Source organism: Tachypleus tridentatus, chromosome 8 (assembly GCF_004210375.1).
Source record: "Tachypleus tridentatus isolate NWPU-2018 chromosome 8, ASM421037v1, whole genome shotgun sequence".
Lineage (NCBI taxonomy): Eukaryota > Metazoa > Arthropoda > Merostomata > Xiphosura > Limulidae > Tachypleus > Tachypleus tridentatus.
Window position 1 is genome coordinate 152,246,217 of NC_134832.1, and position 24,738 is coordinate 152,270,954.

The following is a 24,738-nucleotide window of genomic DNA, read 5'->3' on the forward strand; positions in this document are numbered from 1 at the left end:
CTAAGTAAAATATTTAACTTACCAGACGATGCTCTGTAAATATTCTTAATTTTTCAGGTTTTAGCTAGAAATCTAAAAGTATATTTTGTAGTTAAGAAAGATGTATCCGAATTTTATCCTGGTGTGTCAGAGAGTAGAGAGAAATTGTAGAACGTGTTTACGAGCCTATGTTAGAATGGCAGATTTCTTGTAAGGAAATCTCATTGAAAGAATACATACTGTGGTACATTGAAAATGTACTGTTGGTATAATGTTACTTGAGAAGTGTCTTCATGCCCGTTTTAGTAATTATCTCAGAAAAAGCTTCTGTTCCCAAGAGGATTACATTACATAAACAAACATGATTATTGGTGCTAACAGTACGTAAACTCAAAGAACAAAATGGGCGTTAGTAATCTACCAACGTTGAATGCTATAAGAGGACATCAAACTGAAATTGACTGAGGTCCCTCCTTAGCCTTAATCAGAATTTTACAACCGTTGCTGTGAACCGTATGCGGTGCTTTACCTTTCAGCCGTAGTGACGTGACGTTCAATCCCATTTTTTGTTGGTAAAGAACAGCCCAAGAGTTGGCAGTGAGCGGTGTTGACTAGCTACCTTGTCTGTAGTCTGTCACTCCAAGATTAGGGACAACTAGAGTAGTTTTGCGAGGAAGAAAAAAAATTCATGAATGCTTTTGACCGTCTTAAAGAGAGGTAGAAACTTGATTTCACGTGTACCACTGATGCAAAAGTAATTATTTACGAGTATTTTTGTTTTTTACCAATAATATTTTAAATTTTAAGCATAGATGAAACCTAGTAACTTGGGCTAGAATTATCTCTAAAGCACTTAGAAGGTTATTGTTATTTAAGGTTTGAGATTGTCTGGTTTTCTAGCTGTGTACAAGTGTCAAATGTTAGGGTCATCGTTTTTATGAAATTCTACTATCTGACCCTTCTTACCAGTCGACTTGTGATTGTAGTAATCGTGCGTCATTTGTGTGTTTTTTTTCTAATCTTTCAATCCCTTCATACCAACTATGTCGAGCAAAAACAGAAAGTGGTCGGACGAATACGTACAATATGGATTCACGTGTATAACGGAACATGATGGGAGTCAGCGTCCTCAATGTATGATTTGCAATGCCAAGTTGAACAATTCTAGTCTAGCACCGACAAAACTAAGAGAACACTCCCTAAAGATGCATGGAGATGGGAAATACAAGAACACAATGCTTGTTGAATTCAAGGTAAAGAGAGCCAGGTTCGATGAAAAGGCTACTTTGCATGTTCTGGGCTTTGGACCCATCGACAAACCGATCCTCACAGCATCGTACAAAGTTGCGTACTTGATCCAGCTGCGTTGAAGATGGCGAATATCATGCTGGGAAATGCTGCTGAAAGTAAGTTGTCCCAAATTCATCTTTCAAATGACACCATCAGTAGCAGAATAAATGACATGAGCGATGACATCTTGGCTCAAGTAGTTGCAGATCTGATTTCATGCCCAGTAAAATTCAGCTTTCAACTCGACGAGACCACCGACGTTTCCAGTCTAAGCCAGATTGTTGTATTCGTGCGCTATGTGAAGAACGACGAGATAAAAGATTTTTTATTTTGTAAGCCTCTCACAACAATAACTATGGCAGCCGACGTGAAGAAACTTGTGGATGACTTCTTCAGAGACAACGATCTTTCGTGGGATATGTTTCTGCAGTTTGTTCGGATGGAGCTCTAGTCATGCTGGGATGAAACTCTGGTTTGGTGCGCTGGTGAAAACCGACGCACAACACATCATTGTAACGCACTGTGTTCTGCACAGGCATGCGTTGGCAACAAAAAACTTGCCTTCAAAACTGGCAGAAGTATTAAAAACTGTAGTGGAATGTGTGAACTTTGTGCGAAATAGTGCCCTGAAGCACCGCATCTGCAAAGATCTGTGTAATAAAATGGGCTCTGAATTCGAGGTACTTTTGTACCATTCTAACGTTCGGTGATTATCCCAGGGAAAGGTGCTGAATCGTGTTTTTGCCATGCGTGTGGAATTAGCCATGTTTTTTGCAAGAGCACAAACATTGTTATGCAGATTTCTTCGAAAAATCTGAGTTCACTCTCATTTTGGTGTACATGGCCGATATCTTCAATGCTCTCAATCAACAGATGCAGGGCGGTGGAGTCAACATCATCGAAGTGAAAGAAAACGTAAAGGCTTTTCAAAAAAAGCTACCGTTATGGAAACGACGAACAGAGAATGATAACTTCGCAAAATTTCCCTTGCCGGACGACTGTGTAAGTAAGATCGAAGATGTGTCTGAAATCGGAGACATTTCTGTACCTGGAGAACTTAAGTAAGCAATTGTCATGCACTTAGATGAGCTCGCAAAGTCTCTCAACGGATACTTCCCTACCAGAGAGTCATATTCAGCATGGGTGAGACAGCCGTTCACGTCTAGTGTTGCGACAGCAGATGTCAGTGATGAATACCTCGACGAAATCATTGAACTTCAGCAGAGCCTATTCAACAGCAACTTTTCAGAACAACAACGCTCTCAACGTTTTGGTGTCACCAAATCGTAGCGTACCCTCTTATTGTTAAGAAAGCCCTTGAGATACTCATACCGTTTGTTACAACGTATCTTTGCGAGCAATCCTTTTCGAGAATGGTAGACATATAAACGAAGAAAAGGAACAGACTTTGTTGCGAAAATGATATGAGAGTGGCACTTGCCAAGGTGAAGCCGCGGATTTCTGAACTTGTCTCTGAAAGGCAACAGCAAAAGTCACATTGATTTGCAGTAAATATTGATTGAGTTATGTTTTTGTTTTTGTGTGAAATTCATGTTTTGTTGGTTTTGTTCTTTGAACACAATGATATTGTGTGCAACTGATGCATAGTTCATTTTGTGCACTAATAAAATATCTACTTATGTTGTGAATTTGAAAAAATCATATTTTATTTTTCCAATTACGAAGGGTTCAGTGAATGCAAGTACGAAACTTCCGGGTTTTAGTACCTCCAACAAGGTTAAGAACCACTGGTCTGGTTCAGTTCCTCCAACAAGGTTAAGAACCACTGGTCTGGTTCAGTTCCTCCAACAAGGTTAAGAACCACTGTACTGGTTCAGTACCTCCAACAAGGTTAAGAACCACTGTACTGGTTCAGTACCTCCAACAAGGTTAAGAACCACTGTACTGGTTCAGTACCTCCAACAAGGTTAAGAACCACCGTACTGGTTCAGTACCTCCAACAAGGTTAAGAACCACCGTACTGGTTCAGTACCTCCAACAAGGTTAAGAACCACCGTACTGGTTCAGTACCTCTAACAAGGTTAAGAACCACTGGTCTGGTTCAGTATCTCTAACAAGGTTAAGAACCACTGGTCTGGTTCAGTATCTCCAACAAGGTTAAGAACCACTGGTCTGGTTCAGTATCTCCAACAAGGTTAAGAACCACTGCACTAAAATTATAAAATTGTCCCAAGTCTTCTCTGCTTAAATATACGTTAGATACACTTCATCATTATATATCACTATTTTAAATTTTTATTCGAGAATTACTTGATAAAGATAGATCACACTGTACAGTGTTTCCAAGTTTGTCGTTATAAATTTTTTTAATTTTATTTTTTTTTTGAGAATCAGCTAACAACGATCTCACGGTAGTGTTTCCTCTATTTGCGTTTCCTTAACTTGTCATTGGGCCCGGCATGGCCAGGTGGTTAAGGCGCTCGAATCGTAATCTGAGGGTCGCGGGTTCGAATCTATGTCGCACCAAACATACTCGCTCCTTCTGTCTTGGGAGCATTATAATGTGACGATCAATCCCAATATTCGTTCGTAAAAGAGTAGCCCAAGAGTTGGTGGCGGGTAGTGATGACTAGCTATCTTCCCTCTAGTCTTACATACAATCAACAAGCAAACAAATTTGCCATTGGACAGTTGCAGCGGTAGAGATTTGAAGACCCGCCCACCCGTAAAAAAAAAGATAACTAAGAAAGATTTTTTTTATTTTCTTGAGTGGACGCGGTTTTTGGTGTTTTTTTTCTCAGAGGATGTTTTAACAGATTTTGTGTGCAACGTAAGAAACACCCGATAATTTAGAAATTGTTGAAAAGTGTGTTATTGTAATTTACTGTTTCGGAACTGTTACGGTGTCGCATATATACAAGTAAAACCTGTCTAAGTTGGAAATTTTACTAGGTCCTGTGCGATTTCCTTAATTATATATAATTTGTGAGCGGAACGTTATACTTGCTTGACTCAAGGGAAGTAAGACGTTTGTGAATAAAGTTATTATACTGTTTATGTTATATTTATTAGAATAAGAACAAAAATATAAATTCTAAATATACATAAGTACACAAAATTTTAATCAAATTTGTTTGAAGAAAGTGTCCAATTTCAACTGTTTTTTTTTTTAATGGGCTTTTTCATGCGGTTATAACAACACCAATTCTACGGCCTTTCCATGAAGTTCATTTTCCACTTCATTTTTGCATACAATTTGATAGCGTTAATATAACTTAACACTTGTGATGAAGTAGGAATTTCTATTTCCTCACTATCTTTTTCATTTTGTTCATCTTCTGAATCTCTCACACTGTTACCATCTTGAGATTCTATTAAAGATTTTAAATCAATTTCATCAGTTTCTGTTAAAACATTCTTGACAACGTTCACAGAACTTTGTGTTCACAGAATCATCTGTATCAATCTTCTCAATCAAAATTTGGATTTCACTAGAATCGTCATAACAAACAACTTCTCCACAATCTCCGCCATTATCAGAACAAATCAACAGTTTTGAAAGCACTTTATTACACATTCATCTTTACGTATTTGATTGAATGACTTAAAAAAATGTAATTCCATCTAACATGTCAATTTTTATGGTCATTTCAAATGATCTCTTACAGTCATCCATGTTTGTAATAATATGCTGAAGCATCAGTTTTCTGTATTTAAATTTTATACACTGTGTAATTCCATTATCTAGTGACTGTAGAACTGATGTTGTACATGGAGGTAGAAAGACTAAACCCACATTTTAAAGTTGAACTTTTCGATGACAAGTTGTATTATCTAGGTAAAGTAGAATATTACTACTTTCTTGTTCCATTCGTTTGTTTAATTTGTTCATAAATTTCTCAAATATAACACTTGTCATCCACGCTTTATTATTCGCTTTCCATTCCACAGGAAGTTGATTCTTCCTTAAATGTTTGAAATAGCGCAGATTTTCACTTTACATATTACCCATGGTTTATCTAGTTTTCTATCAGCAAATGCGACCAAAAGTAGAGTCAATCATTTTATCAAATAGCGACCTCCGGAATAATGACGGCAAAAAAAAAAGAACAGAATATATTTAACCAATACTTACTGTAACAAAATGTCCGATAATTTATTAATATTTGAAAAAATTGTTAATTAAACAAAAATTTGTTAATATTTAAAGAAAGTATTAATTAAATAAGAAATTAATATTTAATCAAAACCAGTTTTCCCGCCTTACTCAGGTTCTAATCCTACTTGTTTGTAGATGAGGTTGGTGAAAGATAGTTTTCCGTCAGCGTTACGTAGGTTCCACCATATAGAGGGCGTTTCATAAGAGAAGTCTTAAGATAATGCTACAAAATTTTGATATTTCCGGCTTGTACAGGTTTCCACCCTATATTCAGTTTCCGGGTTAGGTTTTTACTGTAGCTAGTCCTATACTTGTATCATCTCGGTTTGTTTTCATTATCTTGCTCTCAATTCATTGCACAGTTTTTATTATTTGAATGTTTTATTGTGGTCGTTGAACTACAACTGTTTTAACTGTCTTGTTAACCGCTATTTGTGGGTACAACTGAGTAGAAGTTTCAAAAATCTAGAACCTCAGATATACATTTCAGATTATACGATTGTATACACACGTTCAGTGATTGTTACTTTCATCTACAAACAAATGTGAAAAACAGCTTTTTTTAATTTTCACACATTCAGAGAGTCTTCGAGATAAGATTACAACAGGCCAAGTGTGACAAAGGAATATTTTATGTGGAGATAGCAACGTTCGTATAATTTTGTCTTAAATAAACATCGGGGAGTTCTGATTTTCACTGACAAGTTTATTCGACGATAAAATTATTTACGAGACAATTTTTAGGGTCAAAGTTAAAATAGATATAAAGGACGTTTCGGGCTGTTGCTCCTTTGGAGGCTTAGTTCAGTACAACTTGTAAAAACTGTTTTACGTTTCAGAATGCACGCGCAAGTAATGCGATTAAAGAAGTAAAACCGAAACAGTATTTTACAAAGATAATGGTTTCGAATATAGTAATATTTTATTTTATAAGGTTAATACCAACAAAGCTCAATAACCTAAATGTAACACATTTAAACAAAGTTATTGTTATTAATGTCTATTTATAATATACACAGTTCAGGCAGGGTTCAAATTAAACCGAAATCTCGGGTCCCTCACGCACGAGAGTTTGTCACGAGGCACGATATTTGAACTCTCGGTTAGCGAATACGCGCGCAAAACGCACTACGTACATGATGAACGTTGTTCTAAGTACCTCTCTCCTATAAATATATATTTAAGAAATATAAAACAAGCTGGCCACCATGTACTAAACACTTAAAAAATTTATTTAACCTTTTTTAAAATTAGTATTTCACTTCTCAGATAAATATATATATGAAAGTGAAGAAAAAGAACATGAAAACGAATAGAAATGTTGAAAAAAAAAGCCAAATAGAGACTATACATGGACAGTACTGTGTAATACTATGGCCCAAACTCTACCCAGTAACACATTTCAACGAGTAGACGACATGAAAGTTAGGGATGGAGGAAGCGGTCTCGTGCACCTGACCCTCCTGGGTGTTCAAAAATTAACCTACCCAAATACCCACACAGAAAAAGCGAAGCGCAAAACGCCTCATACGCAAGGCAAGAAGTACTGTGCTTCCAACTTTGTAACCATTACAAAGTAAACGGGATACAGTTTGCACATAGCGCCTAGGTTTCATTAATGATAATACATTGCACGAAAATAAAGCCATGTGAAAGTACCACTTAATTAATTAACCCTTTCATTTCGTGTAGGTCAAAGTGCACATGTTACAGCTTTTCACAGAGTGTCATTCAAAATGCGATTAAACTACTTCATTATTAATGTACATGAATAAACTCGGCATCAGACCGTAGATAATAAATCATAGTTTAGTATTATTCAAGTTTTAATATTATAAGAAACTATTTTTAAAAATTCTCAATTGCTTCACGTATGAGGACTGTGACATTTTTTTCTATTCTTTATGGCCCGGCCCGGCATGGCCAGGTGGTTAAGGCACTTGACTCGTAATCCGAGGGTCGCGGGTTCGAATCCTCGTTAAACCAAACATGCTCGCCCCTTCAATTTGCGGTTAATCACACTATTCGTTGGTAAAAGTGTAGCCCAAAAGTTGGCGGTGGGTGGTGATGACTAGTTGCCTTCCTTTTACACTGCTAAATTAGGGATGGCTAGAGCAGATAGCTCTCTTGTAGCTTTGCGTGAAATTCAAAACAAACCAAATTCTCCTTAAGTTTTACCACCTCTCTTTAAAGTGTGAAATTTATTGTAAATTACTTATTTACATCATAACTTGCCAATAGTTCTTTCTGACATTTAAGACTGTTATTTTTAACCAATAGAAAACCAAAGTTTTTCTCTATCAAATAAAGTATATTACGTTATTGTGTATAAGTGAGCTTGGTTAAATTGGTAATAGCATTTGGCGCACAGTTAGGAAACCAGATAAATTGTGATAGTTATGGAACATTGTGTTCCTTTTTATAAGTCTGTTTGTTTGTTTTTGAATTTCGCGCAAAGTTACAAGAAGGCTATCTGCGCTAGCCGTCCCTAATTTAGCAGTGTAAAACTAGACGGAAGAGAGCTAGTCATCACCACCCACTGCCAACTCTTGAGCTACTCTTTTACCAACGAATAGTGGATTGACTGTCATTGTAATGCTCCCACGGCTGAAAGGGTGAGCATGTTTGGTGCGACGGGGATTAGAACCCATGACTTCGGTATTGTATTGTATGTAAATCTGAACTCAGTTCACTGAAATATGGGAATTGTGCAAACATATAAAAGAGCAGAGGTTACGTAAAATGTTTCTAAAGACGAGGAAACCTTACAGAAATCTTACAAATTAATAAGTATATTTAGTAGCAAGATTGATTTCCCCTCATTTGAAGGACCATGATACAGCAGAAATTATGTCCTAAGGGTAATGGTGTCACCAGACTATGTGTGTCAACTACACAGATGCAAGAATAATAACCTAAACCTTGTAGAACCAGTCTCAAAATCAACAATTACATATAACATATTCGTTTGCATATTGTTCTTTAAATAATGTATTCCAAGGTACAAACACTGTTGTTTAAATAATGTGTTCCAAAGTACAAACACTGTTGTTTAAATAATGTGTTCCAAGGTATAAACACTGTTGTTCAAATAATGTGTTCCAAGGTACAAACACTGTTGTTTAAATAATGTGTTCCAAGGTACAAACACTGTTGTTTAAATAATGTGTTCCAAAGTACAAACACTGTTGTTTAAATAATGTGTTCCAAGGTACAAACACTGTTGTTTAAATAATGTGTTCCTAGGTACAAACACTGTTGTTTAAATAATGTGTTCCAAGGTATAAACACTGTTGTTTAAATAATGTGTTCCAAAGTACAAACACTGTTGTTTAAATAATGTGTTCCAAGGTACAAACACTGTTGTTCAAATAATGTGTTCCAAGGTACAAACACTGTTGTTTAAATAATGTGTTCCAAGGTACAAACACTGTTGTTCAAATAATGTGTTCCAAGGTACAAACACAGTTGTTCAAATAATGTGTTCCAAGGTACAAACACTGTTGTTCAAATAATGTGTTCCAAGGTACAAACACTGTTGTTCAAATGTGTTCCAAGGTATAAACACTGTTGTTCAAATAATGTGTTCCAAGGTACAAACACTGTTGTTTAAATAATGTGTTCCAAGGTACAAACACTGTTGTTCAAATAATGTGTTCCAAGGTACAAACACTGTTGTTTAAATAATGTGTTCCAAGGTACAAACACTGTTGTTCAAATAATGTGTTCCAGGTACAAACACTGTTGTTCAAATAATGTGTTCCAAAGTACAAACACTGTTGTTCAAATAATGTGTTTCAAGGTACAAACACTGTTGTTTAAATAATGTGTTCCAAGGTACAAACACTGTTGTTCAAATAATGTGTTCCAAGGTACAAACACTGTTGTTTAAATGATGTGTTCCAAGGTACAAACACTGTTGTTCAAATAATGTGTTCCAAGGTACAAACACTGTTGTTCAAATAATGTGTTCCAAGGTACAAACACTGTTGTTTAAATAATGTGTTCCAAGGTACAAACACTGTTGTTCAAATAATGTGTTCCAAGGTACAAACACTGTTGTTAACTGGTCTTGGTCACGCGAATTCCACCTTTTTTCTTTCTTTCTTCACAACAAGTGTCCTCTGGTGTGTACATACTTTGATCTTAGAGACCATGTTCGCATACATTTTGTGGCATTGGGGTCAAAAGATGGCACACCATTGGTCATTTGTCTCAGAGGCCAGTTTCGACGTTTATTGAGATTCTTTGCCTTACAGTTTTGTTAATTTAGCTGGTTAACCAAGCCTCGCTGATTGTGTCGATCTTACTCTGCACATAACATTCGACTCGTAATCCCAGGGTCGCAGATTCGAATCCTCGTGACACCAAACATGCTCGCCATTTCAGCCGAATATATTTTTCTTCGTTTGAGACATATGGAACAATGAAGTATGGTGTGCTTGATTTATGTGAACATTATTGTAGTTTCTCTTGTAAAATATTAGAACATCCTTCATTTATATTATGGTTATAAAGTCTAATCTCGGGCAACATACTCGTCTGACCAGCAGTAGGTACATTATATAGTGATGGTCAATCCCACTATTGGTTGGTAAAAGAGTATCCCAATAGTTGGCGGTTGGTAATGGTGACTAATTGCTTTCCCTTTAGTCTTTCACTGCTAAATTAGACTAGTCATTGTGTAACGTTTCGCGACATTCAAAAACAAACAAGCGATTTTGTGTATCCCACATGCGTGTATCCTTGTAAGGGCTATGTGTGTGTAGTATATGCAGTCAAAGTCAGTTGCATTGTTCCATTCAGTTTAACTCACGTCTGTGTTGTTACCTCTAATTGTCATAGTAACTTACAAATGTTGTTCGTCAATGATGCACGCCACCTTGACTACAAACGTTTTTGTTTTTTTTAATTTGATAACTTTTTAGATTTTGCAAGTTCTGTAATCTGGTGTGTGGAACGTAATGAGCACTGAGCGATGACGTCGAGGAGGCTTTTTTGTTTGTTTATGAATTTCTTACAGAGTATTTGAGGGCCATCTGCGCTAGCCACCTGTAGAAGAGAGGCAGTCAACAGTCTTCACTAACGATTGACCGTTACGTCATAACGATCCCACGGTGAACATATTTAATGTTAGATTTCAAACCTACAAGTTGCATTCAGTCCTGACCACTGGAACCTTTGTTAGAGACTTTGAATTTTACTATTACGTTTTGTCTGTTTAACCAGAAACTACACTTCTGTGTTATTGATATAGATTATTTTATAAGTAGAAAATTCGTATCTTTCAGTGCTTCTCATTATTAATTATCCCTGTCTGCCCGTTGACCTATACATAATTAATTAATTTGGTATTTAGAGAGAAGAAAGAAGTAGGATTATGTAGTTCTGAGGTTACACAGTGTTCAGAGAGAACAGGCAAGTAGGCTGCGTGTAGTCCTGAGGCTGCATAGTACTAAGAAAGGACAGGGAAGTAGGCTTTGTGTAGTCCTGAGGCTACATAGTACTAAGAAAGGACAGGGAAGTAGGCTTTGTGTAGTCCTGAGGCTACACAGTATTTAGAGATAACAAGTAGGCTTCATGTAATCATGAGGCTACATAGTATTTAGAGAGAACGAGGAAGTAGGATTCATGTAGTCCTGAGGCTACACAGTATTTAGAGAGAACAAGGAAGTAGGATTCATGTAGTCCTGAGGCTACACAGTATTTAGTTCAAGTAGGCTTCATGGAGTGCTGAGACTACACAGTGTTGAGAGAGAACAAGGTAGTAGGATTCATGTAGTCCTGAGGCTACACAGTATTTAGAGATAACAAGTAGGCTTCATGTAATCATGAGGCTACATAGTATTTAGAGAGAACAAGGAAGTAGGATTCATGTAGTCCTGAGGCTACACAGTATTTAGTTCAAGTAGGCTTCATGGAGTGCTGAGACTACACAGTGTTGAGAGAGAACAAGGTAATAGGATTCATGTAGTCCTGAGGCTACACAGTATTTAGTACAAGTGGGCTTCATGGAGTGCTGAAACTACACAGTGTTGAGAGAGAGAACAAGGTAGTAGGATTCATGTAGTCCTGAGGCTACACAGTATTTAGTACAAGTGGACTTCATGGAGTGCTGAGACTACACAGTATTTAGTACAAGTGGGCTTCATGGAGTGCTGAGACTACACAGTATTTAGTACAAGTGGGCTTCATGGAGTGCTGAGACTACACAGTATTTAGTACAAGTAGGCTTCATGGAGCGCTGAGACTACACAGTGTTGAGAGAGAACAAGGTAGTAGGATTCATGTAGTCCTGAGGCTACACAGTATTTAGTACAAGTGGGCTTCATGGAGTGCTGAGACTACACAGTGTTGAGAGAGAACAAGGAAGTAGGATTCATGTAGTCCTGAGGCTACACAGTATTTAGTTCAAGTAGGCTTCATGGAGTGCTGAGACTACACAGTGTTGAGAGAGAACAAGGTAGTAGGATTCATGTAGTCCTGAGGCTACACAGTATTTAGAGATAACAAGTAGGCTTCATGTAATCATGAGGCTACATAGTATTTAGAGAGAACAAGGAAGTAGGATTCATGTAGTCCTGAGGCTACACAGTATTTAGTTCAAGTAGGCTTCATGGAGTGCTGAGACTACACAGTGTTGAGAGAGAACAAGGTAATAGGATTCATGTAGTCCTGAGGCTACACAGTATTTAGTACAAGTGGGCTTCATGGAGTGCTGAAACTACACAGTGTTGAGAGAGAGAACAAGGTAGTAGGATTCATGTAGTCCTGAGGCTACACAGTATTTAGTACAAGTGGACTTCATGGAGTGCTGAGACTACACAGTATTTAGTACAAGTGGGCTTCATGGAGTGCTGAGACTACACAGTATTTAGTACAAGTGGGCTTCATGGAGTGCTGAGACTACACAGTATTTAGTACAAGTAGGCTTCATTGAGTGCTGAGACTACACAGTGTTGAGAGAGAACAAGGTAGTAGGATTCATGTAGTCCTGAGGCTACACAGTATTTAGTACAAGTGGGCTTCATGGAGTGCTGAGACTACACAGTGTTGAGAGAGAACAAGGTAGTAGGATTCATGTAGTCCTGAGACTACACAGTATTTAGTACAAGTAGGCTTCATGGAGTGCTGAGACTACACAGTATTTAGTACAAGTAGGCTTCATGGAGTGCTGAGACTACACAGTATTTAGTACAAGTGGGCTTCATGGAGTGCTGAGACTACACAGTCTTGAGAGAGAACAAGGTAGTAGGATTCATGTAGTCCTGAGGCTACACAGTATTTAGTACAAGTGGGCTTCATGGAGTGCTGAGACTACACAGTGTTGAGAGAGAACAAGGTAGTAGGATTCATGTAGTCCTGAGACTACACAGTATTTAGTACAAGTGGGCTTCATGGAGTGCTGAGACTACACAGTGTTGAGAGAGAACAAGGTAGTAGGATTCATGTAGTCCTGAGACTACACAGTATTTAGTACAAGTAGGCTTCATGGAGTGCTGAGACTACACAGTGTTGAGAGAGAACAAGGTAGTAGGATTCATGTAGTCCTGAGACTACACAGTATTCAGTACAATTGGGCTTCATGGAGTCCTGAGGCTACACAGTATTTAGTACAAGTATGCTTCATGGAGTGCTGAGACTACACAGTATTTAGTACAAGTGGGCTTCATGGAGTGCTGAGACTACACAGTGTTGAGAGAGAACAAGGTAGTAGGATTCATGTAGTCCTGAGACCACACAGTATTTAGTACAAGTGGGCTTCATGGAGTGCTGAGACTACACAGTGTTGAAAGAGAACAAGGTAGTAGGATTCATGTAGTCCTGAGGCTACACAGTATTTAGTACAAGTATGCTTCATGGAGTGCTGAGACTACACAGTATTTAGTACAATTGGGCTTCATGGAGTCCTGAGGCTACACAGTATTTAGTACAACTATGCTTCATGGAGTGCTGAGACTACACAGTATTTGAGTACAAGTGGGCTTCATGGAGTGCTGAGACTACAGTGTTGAAAGAGAACAAGGTAGTAGGATTCATGTAGTCCTGAGGCTACACAGTATTTAGTACAAGTGGGCTTCATGGAGTCTTGAGGCTACACAGTATTTAGTACAAGTGGGCTTCATGGAGTGCTGAGACTACATAGTGTTGAGAGAGAACAAGGTAGTAGGATTCATGGAGTCCTGAGGCTACACAGTATTTAGTACATGTAGGCTTCATGGAGTGATGAGACTACACATTGTTGAGAGAGAACAAGGTAGTAGGATTCATGTAGTCCTGAGGCTACACAGTATTTAGTACAAGTGGGCTTCATGGAGTGCTGAGACTACACAGTGTTGAAAGAGAACAAGGTAGTAGGATTCATGGAGTCCTGAGGCTACACAGTATTTAGTACAAGTGGGCTTCATGGAGTGCTGAGACTACACAGTGTTGAAAGAGAACAAGGTACTAGGATTCATGGAGCCCTGAGGCTACACAGTATTTAGTACAAGTGGGCTTCATGGAGTGCTGAGACTACACAGTGTTGAAAGAGAACAAGGTAGTAGGATTCATGGAGTCCTGAGGCTACACAGTGTTGAGAGAGAACAAGGTAGTAGGCTTCATGGAGTCCTGAGGCTACACAGTATTTAGTACAAGTAGGCTTCATGGAGTGCTGAGACTACACAGTATTTAGTACATGTAGGCTTCATGGAGTCCTGAGGCTACACAGTATTTAGTACATGTAGGCTTCATGGAGTGCTGAGACTACACAGTGTTGAGAGAGAACAAGGTAGTAGGCTTCATGGAGTCCTGAGGCTACACAGTATTTAGTACAAGTAGGCTTCATGGAGTGCTGAGACTACACAGTGTTGAGAGAGAACAAGGTAGTAGGCTTCATGGAGTCCTGAGGGCTACACAGTATTTAGTACATGTAGGCTTCATGGAGTGCTGAGACTACACAGTATTTAGTACATGTAGGCTTCATGGAGTGCTGAGACTACACAGTATTTAGTACAAGTAGGCTTCATGGAGTGCTGAGACTACACAGTGTTGAGAGAGAACAAGGTAGTAGGATTCATGGAGTCCTGAGGCTATACAGTATTTAGTACATGTAGGCTTCATGGAGTGCTGAGACTACACAGTATTTAGTACAAGTAGGCTTCATGGAGTGCTGAGACTACACAGTGTTGAGAGAGAACAAGGTAGTAGGATTCATGGAGTCCTGAGGCTATACAGTATTTAGTACATGTAGGCTTCATGGAGTGCTGAGACTACACAGTATTTAGTACAAGTAGGCTTCATGGAGTGCTGAGACTACACAGTGTTGAGAGAGAACAAGGTAGTAGGATTCATGTAGTCCTGAGACTACACAGTATTTAGTACAAGTGGGATTCATGGAGTGCTGAGACTACACAGTGTTGAGAGAGAACAAGGTAGTAGGATTCATGTAGTCCTGATGCTACACAGTATTTAGTACAAGTAGGCTTCATGGAGTGCTGAGACTACACAGTGTTGAGAGAGAACAAGGTAGTAGGATTCATGTAGTCCTGAGGCTACACAGTATTTAGTACAAGTAGGCTTCATGGAGTGCTGAGACTACACTGTGTTGAGAGAGAACAAGGTAGTAGGATTCATGGAGTCCTGAGGCTACACAGTATTTAGTACAAGTAGGCTTCATGGAGTGCTGACACTACACATTGTTGAGAGAGAACAAGGTAGTAGGATTCATGTAGTCCTGAGGCTACACAGTATTTAGTACAAGTAGGTTTCATGGAGTGCTGAGACTACACAGTGTTGAGAGAGAACAAGGTAGTAGGATTCATGTAGTCCTGAGGCTACACAGTATTTAGTACAAGTGGGCTTCATGGAGTTCTGAGGCTACACAGTATTTAGTACATGTAGGCTTCATGGAGTTCTGAGGCTACACAGTATTTAGTACAGGTAGGCTTCATGGAGTGCTGAGACTACACAGTGTTGAGAGAGAACAAGGTAGTAGGATTCATGGAGTCCTGAGGCTACACAGTATTTAGTACAAGTGGGCTTCATGGAGTGCTGAGACTACACAGTGTTGAGAGAGAACAAGGTAGTAGGATTCATGGAGTCCTGAGGTTACACAGTGTTCAGAGAGAACAGGCAAGTAGGCTGCGTGTAGTCCTGAGGCTGCATAGTACTAAGAAAGGACAGGGAAGTAGGCTTTGTGTAGTCCTGAGGCTACACAGAATTTAGAGATAACAAGTAGGCTTCATGTAATCATGAGGCTACATAGTATTTAGAGATAACAAGTAGGCTTCATGTAATCATGAGGCTACATAGTATTTAGAGAGAACAAGGAAGTAGGATTCATGTAGTCCTGAGGCTACACAGTATTTAGAGAGAACAAGGAAGTAGGATTCATGTAGTCCTGAGGCTACACAGTATTTAGTACAAGTGGGCTTCATGGAGTGCTGAGACTACACAGTGTTGAAAGAGAACAAGGTAGTAGGATTCATGGAGTCCTGAGGCTACACAGTATTTAGTACAAGTGGGCTTCATGGAGTGTTGAGACTACACAGTGTTGAAAGAGAACAAGGTAGTAGGATTCATGGAGCCCTGAGGCTACACAGTATTTAGTACAAGTGGGCTTCATGGAGTGCTGAGACTACACAGTGTTGAAAGAGAACAAGGTAGTAGGATTCATGGAGTCCTGAGGCTACACAGTGTTGAGAGAGAACAAGGTAGTAGGCTTCATGGAGTCCTGATGCTACACAGTATTTAGTACAAGTAGGCTTCATGGAGTGCTGAGACTACACAGTATTTAGTACATGTAGGCTTCATGGAGTCCTGAGGCTACACAGTATTTAGTACATGTAGGCTTCATGGAGTGCTGAGACTACACAGTGTTGAGAGAGAACAAGGTAGTAGGCTTCATGGAGTCCTGAGGCTACACAGTATTTAGTACAAGTAGGCTTCATGGAGTGCTGAGACTACACAGTGTTGAGAAAGAACAAGGTAGTAGGCTTCATGGAGTCCTGAGGCTACACAGTATTTAGTACATGTAGGCTTCATGGAGTGCTGAGACTACACAGTATTTAGTACATGTAGGCTTCATGGAGTGCTGAGACTACACAGTATTTAGTACAAGTAGGCTTCATGGAGTGCTGAGACTACACAGTGTTGAGAGAGAACAAGGTAGTAGGATTCATGGAGTCCTGAGGCTATACAGTATTTAGTAGATGTAGGCTTCATGGAGTGCTGAGACTACACAGTATTTAGTACAAGTAGGCTTCATGGAGTGCTGAGACTACACAGTGTTGAGAGAGAACAAGGTAGTAGGATTCATGGAGTCCTGAGGCTATACAGTATTTAGTACATGTAGGCTTCATGTAGTCCTGAGACTACACAGTATTTAGTACAAGTGGGCTTCATGGAGTGCTGAGACTACACAGTGTTGAGAGAGAACAAGGTAGTAGGATTCATGTAGTCCTGATGCTACACAGTATTTAGTACAAGTAGGCTTCATGGAGTGCTGAGACTACACAGTGTTGAGAGAGAACAAGGTAGTAGGATTCATGGAGTCCTGAGGCTACACAGTATTTAGTACATGTAGGCTTCATGGAGTGCTGAAACTACACATTGTTGAGAGAGAACAAGGTAGTAGGATTCATGTTGTCCTGAGGCTACACAGTATTTAGTACAAGTAGGTTTCATGGAGTGCTGAGACTACACAGTGTTGAGAGAGAACAAGGTGGTAGGATTCATGTAGTCCTGAGGCTACACAGTATTTAGTACAAGTGGGCTTCATGGAGTTCTGAGGCTACACAGTATTTAGTACATGTAGGCTTCATGGAGTTCTGAGGCTACACAGTATTTAGTACATGTAGGCTTCATGGAGTGCTGAGACTACACAGTGTTGAGAGAGAACAAGGTAGTAGGATTCATGGAGTCCTGAGGCTACACAGTATTTAGTACAAGTGGGCTTCATGGAGTGCTGAGACTACACAGTGTTGAGAGAGAACAAGGTAGTAGGATTCATGGAGTCCTGAGGCTACACAGTATTTAGTACAAGTGGACTTCATGTAGTCCAAAGGCTACACAGTATTTAGTACAAGTGGGCTTCATGTAGTCCAAAGGCTACACAGTATTTAGTACAAGTGGGTTTCATGTAGTCCAAAGGCTACACAGTATTTAGTACAAGTAGGCTTCATATAGTCCAAAGGCTACACAAGTGCCACTGTTTCATCTGGTGAATCTTTTTACTCTGTTTTCAAAACGCAAGATCCCTATAATTAACAGAAGTTCAAGATTCATGTTATAATTAACAGAAGTTCAAGAGTCATGTTATAATTAACAGAAGTTCAAGAGTCATGTTGTTATAATTAACAGAATTTAAGAGTCATGTTGTTATAATTAACAGAAGTTCAAGAGTCATGTTGTTATAATTAACAGAAGGTCAAGAGTCATGTTGTTATTTCAGTTAATTTTACATGTAATTTCCAAGCTCACTATCGAATCCAGTCAGAAATCTACACTTTGTTAGCACATTAAATGCTGCTTCCAAAGCAGTGTTTTATATTTGTATTAAATTTTGAAATTTCTATTTACATCTTCCTAGTAATTGCATACCTTGTGCACAGAATAAAACATCACAACGCATCGAGTTTCGTGGTTAACTCGCATTCTCTAAAAATCAAAACTAATTGTTAATATTTTCATGTACATTAGGTTACGGCGAAAAAACATAAATGATAGAAGCCAACTAACGAACTTGCATATTCAGAGACAGCTTATTGTGTAGCTCTGTGTTTAACAAAAGAAAAAATGTATTTTATTTTGCGGATAAAAACAAGTGCTTAACGTGCAGTTTTAATTTTAAAACTCTACACACGTGCATCTTGTTCAATAGTCTGATTCCTCAAAATGTTGCTTCAAGCTCTTGCAACTTTGGAACATTTTCCATAGAAACCTTCATTTGGCAAGTCATCAAGTCAGCAACATTTCACTTGTGCTGACGATGAGCCAACTTGAAGGTAATAATAGTTAATGATCACTGCTTTCCTTGTTGTAAACAGGTTATCGTAAATGAAGGGATAATCATGTGTCTCATATGCATTATTAAACTGAAACTTGGAACCCACAAAAGCAAACCTTTGTAGCTGAGACCTTCGGATCGGTTTATTCTTCTTTTATTGTTTAATATTCGTAGATTTTGTACACACACGCACGCACGCACGCGAATTAATTAATATTTCGTTTCCGCTGTTACTGTGTTCTCAGTCTTTCGTAAAATGTTTTTAACTTGATGAAACGTGGCAAGACCGGTGTGGCCGCGATGTTTTTAGATACGTTCCGTATTATCAGCTGTATATGCATTATAAATATGACAGTCAATTCTCATATTCGCCCTTAATGCCAAATTACTAACGGCAGAGAAGGAAGCCAGTTAGCAGCCCCCGTCAAAGCAAGAAATTTGTCCGAGTCTTTGAAAGGTTGTGTGTGTGTTTGTACTTATTTATATCAGCAACTTGGCCACTTTTTACACTTTGTTTTCATGATGTTCAAAATAGTTATACTGTCTAGTGCACAGTGACTTTCCGAACACCCTGAATAATGGACGTAACGTTTATGTCATTATCTATGTATGTGACCAAAACATTTGCGTTATCTATCGAATGGAACCACAAATATAAATCCATGAAAGAACTTCACACTTTGGGTATTCAAGATTCTTACAATTATAAAAATAACAACGGTGTGTGTAACAACAATATCTTTATCATAGAATATAATTTTAAATTAAATACTTCCTTCGTAACAATAACACGACTTTCACTAGGACTATACGTGAGGGTTTGATTATATCTTTATTGATGTAATTTGTAAATGTAGCACTCAGAAATGACGTTTATTTTAAAAACTTGATCTCTCTAATAAAGAGTACCACCTTTAATATATAAAAATCTATTCCCTAGGGGGACCAAGATACATTTACTAAAGTGACAGCTGTTATCTTTATGTTACTCTTTCAACTAAAGGTTGAAATAAAATAATTTTGGAATATGATTTACTATTACAGAAAATACGTCCTAAAAAAAACCATATTCGCATTTTAGCTTATTTTGTGTTTACTCACGCCTTTTGACTTTATAAAAATGTAGAATTCCATCTCCAGTCAAAATTTATTCAACATCATTATAGCGTATTTAACCTACGAGTGCAATTGGGCCTAATATGTTAGGATTTTATATCCGTGTACGTAGAAATAGTCATTGTGGGTCTGATCTGTATCTTCATCATCACACCAGGCATATTGAGTTTAGGATCCAAAGTATTACAAGTTTCACAGACACAAAATAAATAAAATATATTATCATTATTATACTTTATATCAGGAATTACTGCTGGGATTCCCAGCAAAAAAAAAGTGGTTTCTCCTGGTTGTTTGTCAATTCTTTATTGCTACTTGGGGCCTCGTAGAAAAGTAAGTGAATTCACCCAGTTTTTAAACATTGCTTTACTACTACTGGGATTCCCATAGTAAAATAAGTAATTTCTCTCTGTTGATGGCCAGCATTTATAATGTGATATGTTGTGTATCAAATTGGCAGTGAACAGAATAAAAATAAGTCAGATATCACTAACTAGTGTGTCTTCACACAATCGTGGTGTTGTTTTCAGCCTTGTTTGTCGGTTGGACAAACTAAGATTAGCTTTAACTTGCTTTCAATTTTCTTTACCCTTCAGAGTAATATGTTTCCCCGACATTCCCTCCCTACATAAAAGTTACGTAAATATAAAATATGCACATATTTTGCCAGTTTTAGTTTTATGTAAGTGTAAGTAATTAAACGATAAACCATCCTGAATGCCATTTTGTCTTGTTAACAATTAAAACAGAACTCAGATAAGCCAAAAGTACCAGGAAACCATCTAGTAATTATACTTTTTATGGTACCGTCACTCTATTGTCAGCTCACTCGCGTGTATTCTTCATTTTTAAGCTTCTTCTAAGTTAAAATATTTTATTAACTTCGCTTTTGTGTGATTTTATGTGCTGATAGAAACGTTTAATAAAATATGCATAACTTAAGAAACAATAAAAGGTATACATTTTTTATACTAAATATGAGATAAACTACATATATATATGTTTTTTTATAAATTTACATCAATTAAAGAGAAGTAAAATTTATACAGCCTTGTTTATAGTTAATAAATACAAATTTAATATAACTTCATTGTTAACGAAAGACCTAATACTGTTAATGGTGTATAGAAGACTAACTATTGACGAACGTCAGCATTTCTAACCTAAAACCCGAGACAAGTTTTAACTATGACTTGGCATTATCGAATAAAGTAAAACAGTTTTGTTTTAGTAATTTGTGGTTGAGTAAAAACATACAATCACAATCATCAAAGATGAACCGGCTCAGGTTAGATCCAGAACTTGGTTATCAGGTTCATGTGTTGTACATTAGTGTTAGCTATAAGAATGTATACGTACAAACGTTGCAGCCAAACAGGAAAATTATAAACGTCGTGTTTAGTGTGAAATATCATATAATTGAATCGAAAGAAAATATCGTCACCTGTTGTCATAGAAACATGATTTTCCTATTTATGTCTTGGATGGTCTTAAAAACCAGACTAGCCCGACGTCTGACGGTGGATGTTGTAAGTCGGTAAGTTACAAATTAGGGATTGCTATTCGCAGATAACCCTAGCGTACCTTTGCGCGAAATTACGAAACAAACCAAATAAAAGGTTGTATTTTCATATTTTGAAAAACGAACAACTTTGCTGTTTGATAAACATCAACTCGTTCAGATATGTACACTTTTAAAGCGTATTCATCCGCTGACCATTTGATGTCATTTCTCTGAACGAGTAGAATTCTGTGGTTATGAGTTATCGCGTCATGTACTGTTGTAATCATTTCTCTACCTCCTTGCAGCAAATTATTCATGTACAGCACGAAATAATAACACGTATCGGTTGATTTTATAACGGACATAAAGAACCAGAAACAAACACGTGTTTCTATGTAACTCGCTAATATTGAAGAAAAGTTTAAGAATGCACCACAGATAAATAAAAAGCGAATCAGTATGTACTAAATAGGCTTAGATACAATCAGTGATGTCGAGAAAACCCACTTGTAGAGAAATATAGAGAAATTTTTGAGAAAATGTTCTCAACCCAAACGAGCCGTTTTTACATATATATAGGCTTAGATATAACCCTTTCTATAGCTTCCATCATTTCCTCGTTTTAATCATGTTTATTATTATAGATACTTTATGCTGTATGTATGTTTGACGACTATATATCGTGAGAAAAATCCCCGCAGCGTGGTTTCTATTTCAAAAGGCACAATCGTAAGACTTTCATGTTCAAAGCAAACCACTCAACCTTGTTTACTTTCAATAATCCATCTAATGTACAAAGACGATGGCTTTTCCAGTACTTGTTTCGATGATCCGATCGTGCAGAAACGTGTAATCGCTGCCCTGGTAGTTAGGGCGTTCTATTCATAATCTTCTGATCACGTGATTGAAATCCACTCCTTAACATGTTCGCCATTTCAGCTGTAGAAACGTTTTCGTTTTACAGCTAGCCCTAAGGGGGGGGGAACATTAAGGCACCTATGCCTGGTACCTGAGGACATGTGCCAAGTTTTATTTCCCTGGTTTGTGAGTTGGGTTGTGAACACAGTATCAAAAAATGGTGCCTCCGAAATCTCGAGAGGTGCCACGAACACAAATATTATGTGAGATTCGAGTTCAGCGACTCTGCAAATCTACTGCTAGACCAAATCTGACTAAATGGTCTTCCAGGAACATATTAGCCTCCTCCTCCATAATAGAGGGTGCTATGCCATATAGTTAAGGATGCCCCCTGGGCACCCCAAGTTCGCCTACAAGTTTAGTCCTGCTAGATACAAACTATGATGTATAAAGGCAAACACACATAACGTGAATCGGTATCGCACTGTTATTTTTTATTTTCTGTAAAACAATAAATGTTCTACAAATTACCATTTTAATTACATATAATTTCACTAACGGCAGATGTAATAATATCACTGTATTTTATAAAATGTTTATAAATTTCATTGAAATATTTGTCTTTAATAACTTTAATAAGCGTATGTATTAAAAATATACTTAAGCATTAAGCCTAGTTGCCTTTCCGTAGCTGGCTGGAAATAGCAACAGACGGCAAAAGTTGAGACATTATTCACCACTTGAAGCACTGAACTCCTAACCCTTAATTGATTCTTGTTAGTTTTATATTTGCGTCTGGATCTTGTCTGATAGATGGAATATTCCTAACGCATTTGGGTGTTATGGCAACAAACATTGTTTATTGTGGCTTAAGGATGACAGCGAGGGCTGGTAATGATAGAATAATTCCGAATTTTTGTCTTATAATGTTTATGTTTTATATGTGTTCACATATTTGCTGCTGCCGAAAACTAAATTATTTAAATTCAGAAAAAACACGAGATGATTATACTTCGTTATAGAAAAAAATGACTTGTTAATCATCGGAACTTACGCTTGTTTATTTATATAGAACATGTACATGTAGTGGTTGTAGTACAGTGACCTTGCTTTAAATATCTATTTTCTGTTCAGAGTGAGTATGTCTATCTGTATGTTGGTTAACACTTGGGAGAGACACCACTGGAAATAACAGCTGAATACGTGTATTTCAAAATACATGGTTATATAATTTGCAAATATGTGAGTGAAATTTGTTTTACTGGTTTGTTTACTGTAAGTTAATCATTCGTTTACTTCTGATTATTTTCAACAGTCTTTTAGAGAAAGTGTTTCAATAATTACCTTAAGTGTTAGCTTTTATTTAAGTAGCTGACTCACTGTATGAATGATACAGAGCCTTATAAGTACTATAGTATTTGAAAAGAATGATTACTACGAATTATTTGACTGTATTTATTAACGTTACTGCTTGATTTTAATTTTTCTTGTCACTTTAAGGAGAAAAAATATTTTACCTTAATCATAATGCCATTCAAGAAGTTTGGACACCATTTATAACATACGCCTACAACAATTTGCATTGGTGTACAATGTTGTAGAAACACTAAATGAGGAAAACTAGTTGGTCATTGTTATTTGGACAGAACATTAAACTATGTTCACCAGATTATTTAAAAAGAACAATCCAACAAAAGAATAATAACAATATACGTATGTGTTTATATACACTCGCATGGACATACATTTACTCACATGCAAAGTATAGAATGCCGACCAACTCATAACCAAAGTATTAAAAGGTTAAACTGTACAGTGAGATACGTCTTTCATAATGGTCAGTTTGATTACTCCATCTGGCTGTTTGAGCCGAGCTTCAGTTAGGAGTAACTCGAGTGCTGCAACTCTATAAACTTGTATTTTACAGACATAATGATACTTAGTGGTGTGTAAGGAAGCTTTTCGATGTCGCTACTGATCAACCATGATGATTCGGTTGATTTTTTGGTTTTTGAATTTTGCGCAAAGCTAGTCATCCCTAATTTAGCAGTGTAAGACTAGAGGGAAGACAGCTAGTCATCACCACCCACTGCCAACTCTTGGGGTACTCTTTTACCAATGAATAGTGGGATTGACTGTTACATTATAATACCCCAATGGCTGAAAACGCGAGCATGTTTGGTGTGTCAGGGATTTGAACTTGCTTCCTTCAGAATATGAGCTGAATGCCTTAACCCACCTGGCCATGCCGGGCCCCAATGATTCGGTTAAACAAGTAGCTGTACAACATTAAGGTGGGTGATGGAGTATGTTCGGTATCAGAAGGTCAAATCTGCTGATCTACGGGTCATGCAGTTCTGATGTTGCATGACCAAGTAGAGAGTTAAGGGGAAATATTGTAAATTATGTTACAAAGAATTTCAAAAACAAAATCTTTACATTAACATTTAGTAGGATTGTAATCAAGAAAGAAACATAAAAACATGAAACTGCAACTGAATGTTAAATCACGAAAGAAGAAAGGTAAGGACTTCTGGAAGACTAGGAAAACTCTCATGTATGCCATCAAGTAAGAAGAAAGGTAAGGACTTCTGGAAGACTAGGAAAACTCTCATGTATGCCATCAAGTAAGAAGAAAGGTAAGGACTTCTGGGAACTAGGAAAACTCTCATGTATGCCATCAAGTAAGAAGAAAGGTAAGGACTTCTGGAAGACTAGGAAAACTCTCATGTATGCCATCAAGTAAGAAGAAAGGTAAGGACTTCTGGAAGACTAGGGAAACTCTCATGTATGCCATCAAGTAAGAAGAAAGGTAGGGACTTCTGGAAGACTAGGAAAACTCTCATGTATGCCATCAAATAAGAAGAAAGGTAAAGACTTCTG

At 37.6% G+C, this 24,738-nt stretch overlaps 1 protein-coding gene across 2 annotated transcripts in view; it reads left to right on the plus strand.

Moving 5' to 3' along the window:
• The window catches only part of Zip99C (Zinc transporter Zip99C), a 75,562-nt gene that overhangs the window by 18,545 nt on the left and 32,279 nt on the right, over positions 1–24,738 (plus strand). Inside the window, exon 1 of one of the 2 annotated variants that reach the window (XM_076452156.1) lies at positions 22,579–22,746. The exons of the other annotated variant lie outside the window; for it this stretch is intronic. Coding sequence (XP_076308271.1) covers positions 22,698–22,746 — 49 coding nt within the window. The 5' untranslated portion in view covers positions 22,579–22,697. Of the gene's footprint in view, positions 1–22,578; positions 22,747–24,738 lie in introns of those variants that run through there. 2 annotated transcript variants of the gene reach the window in all.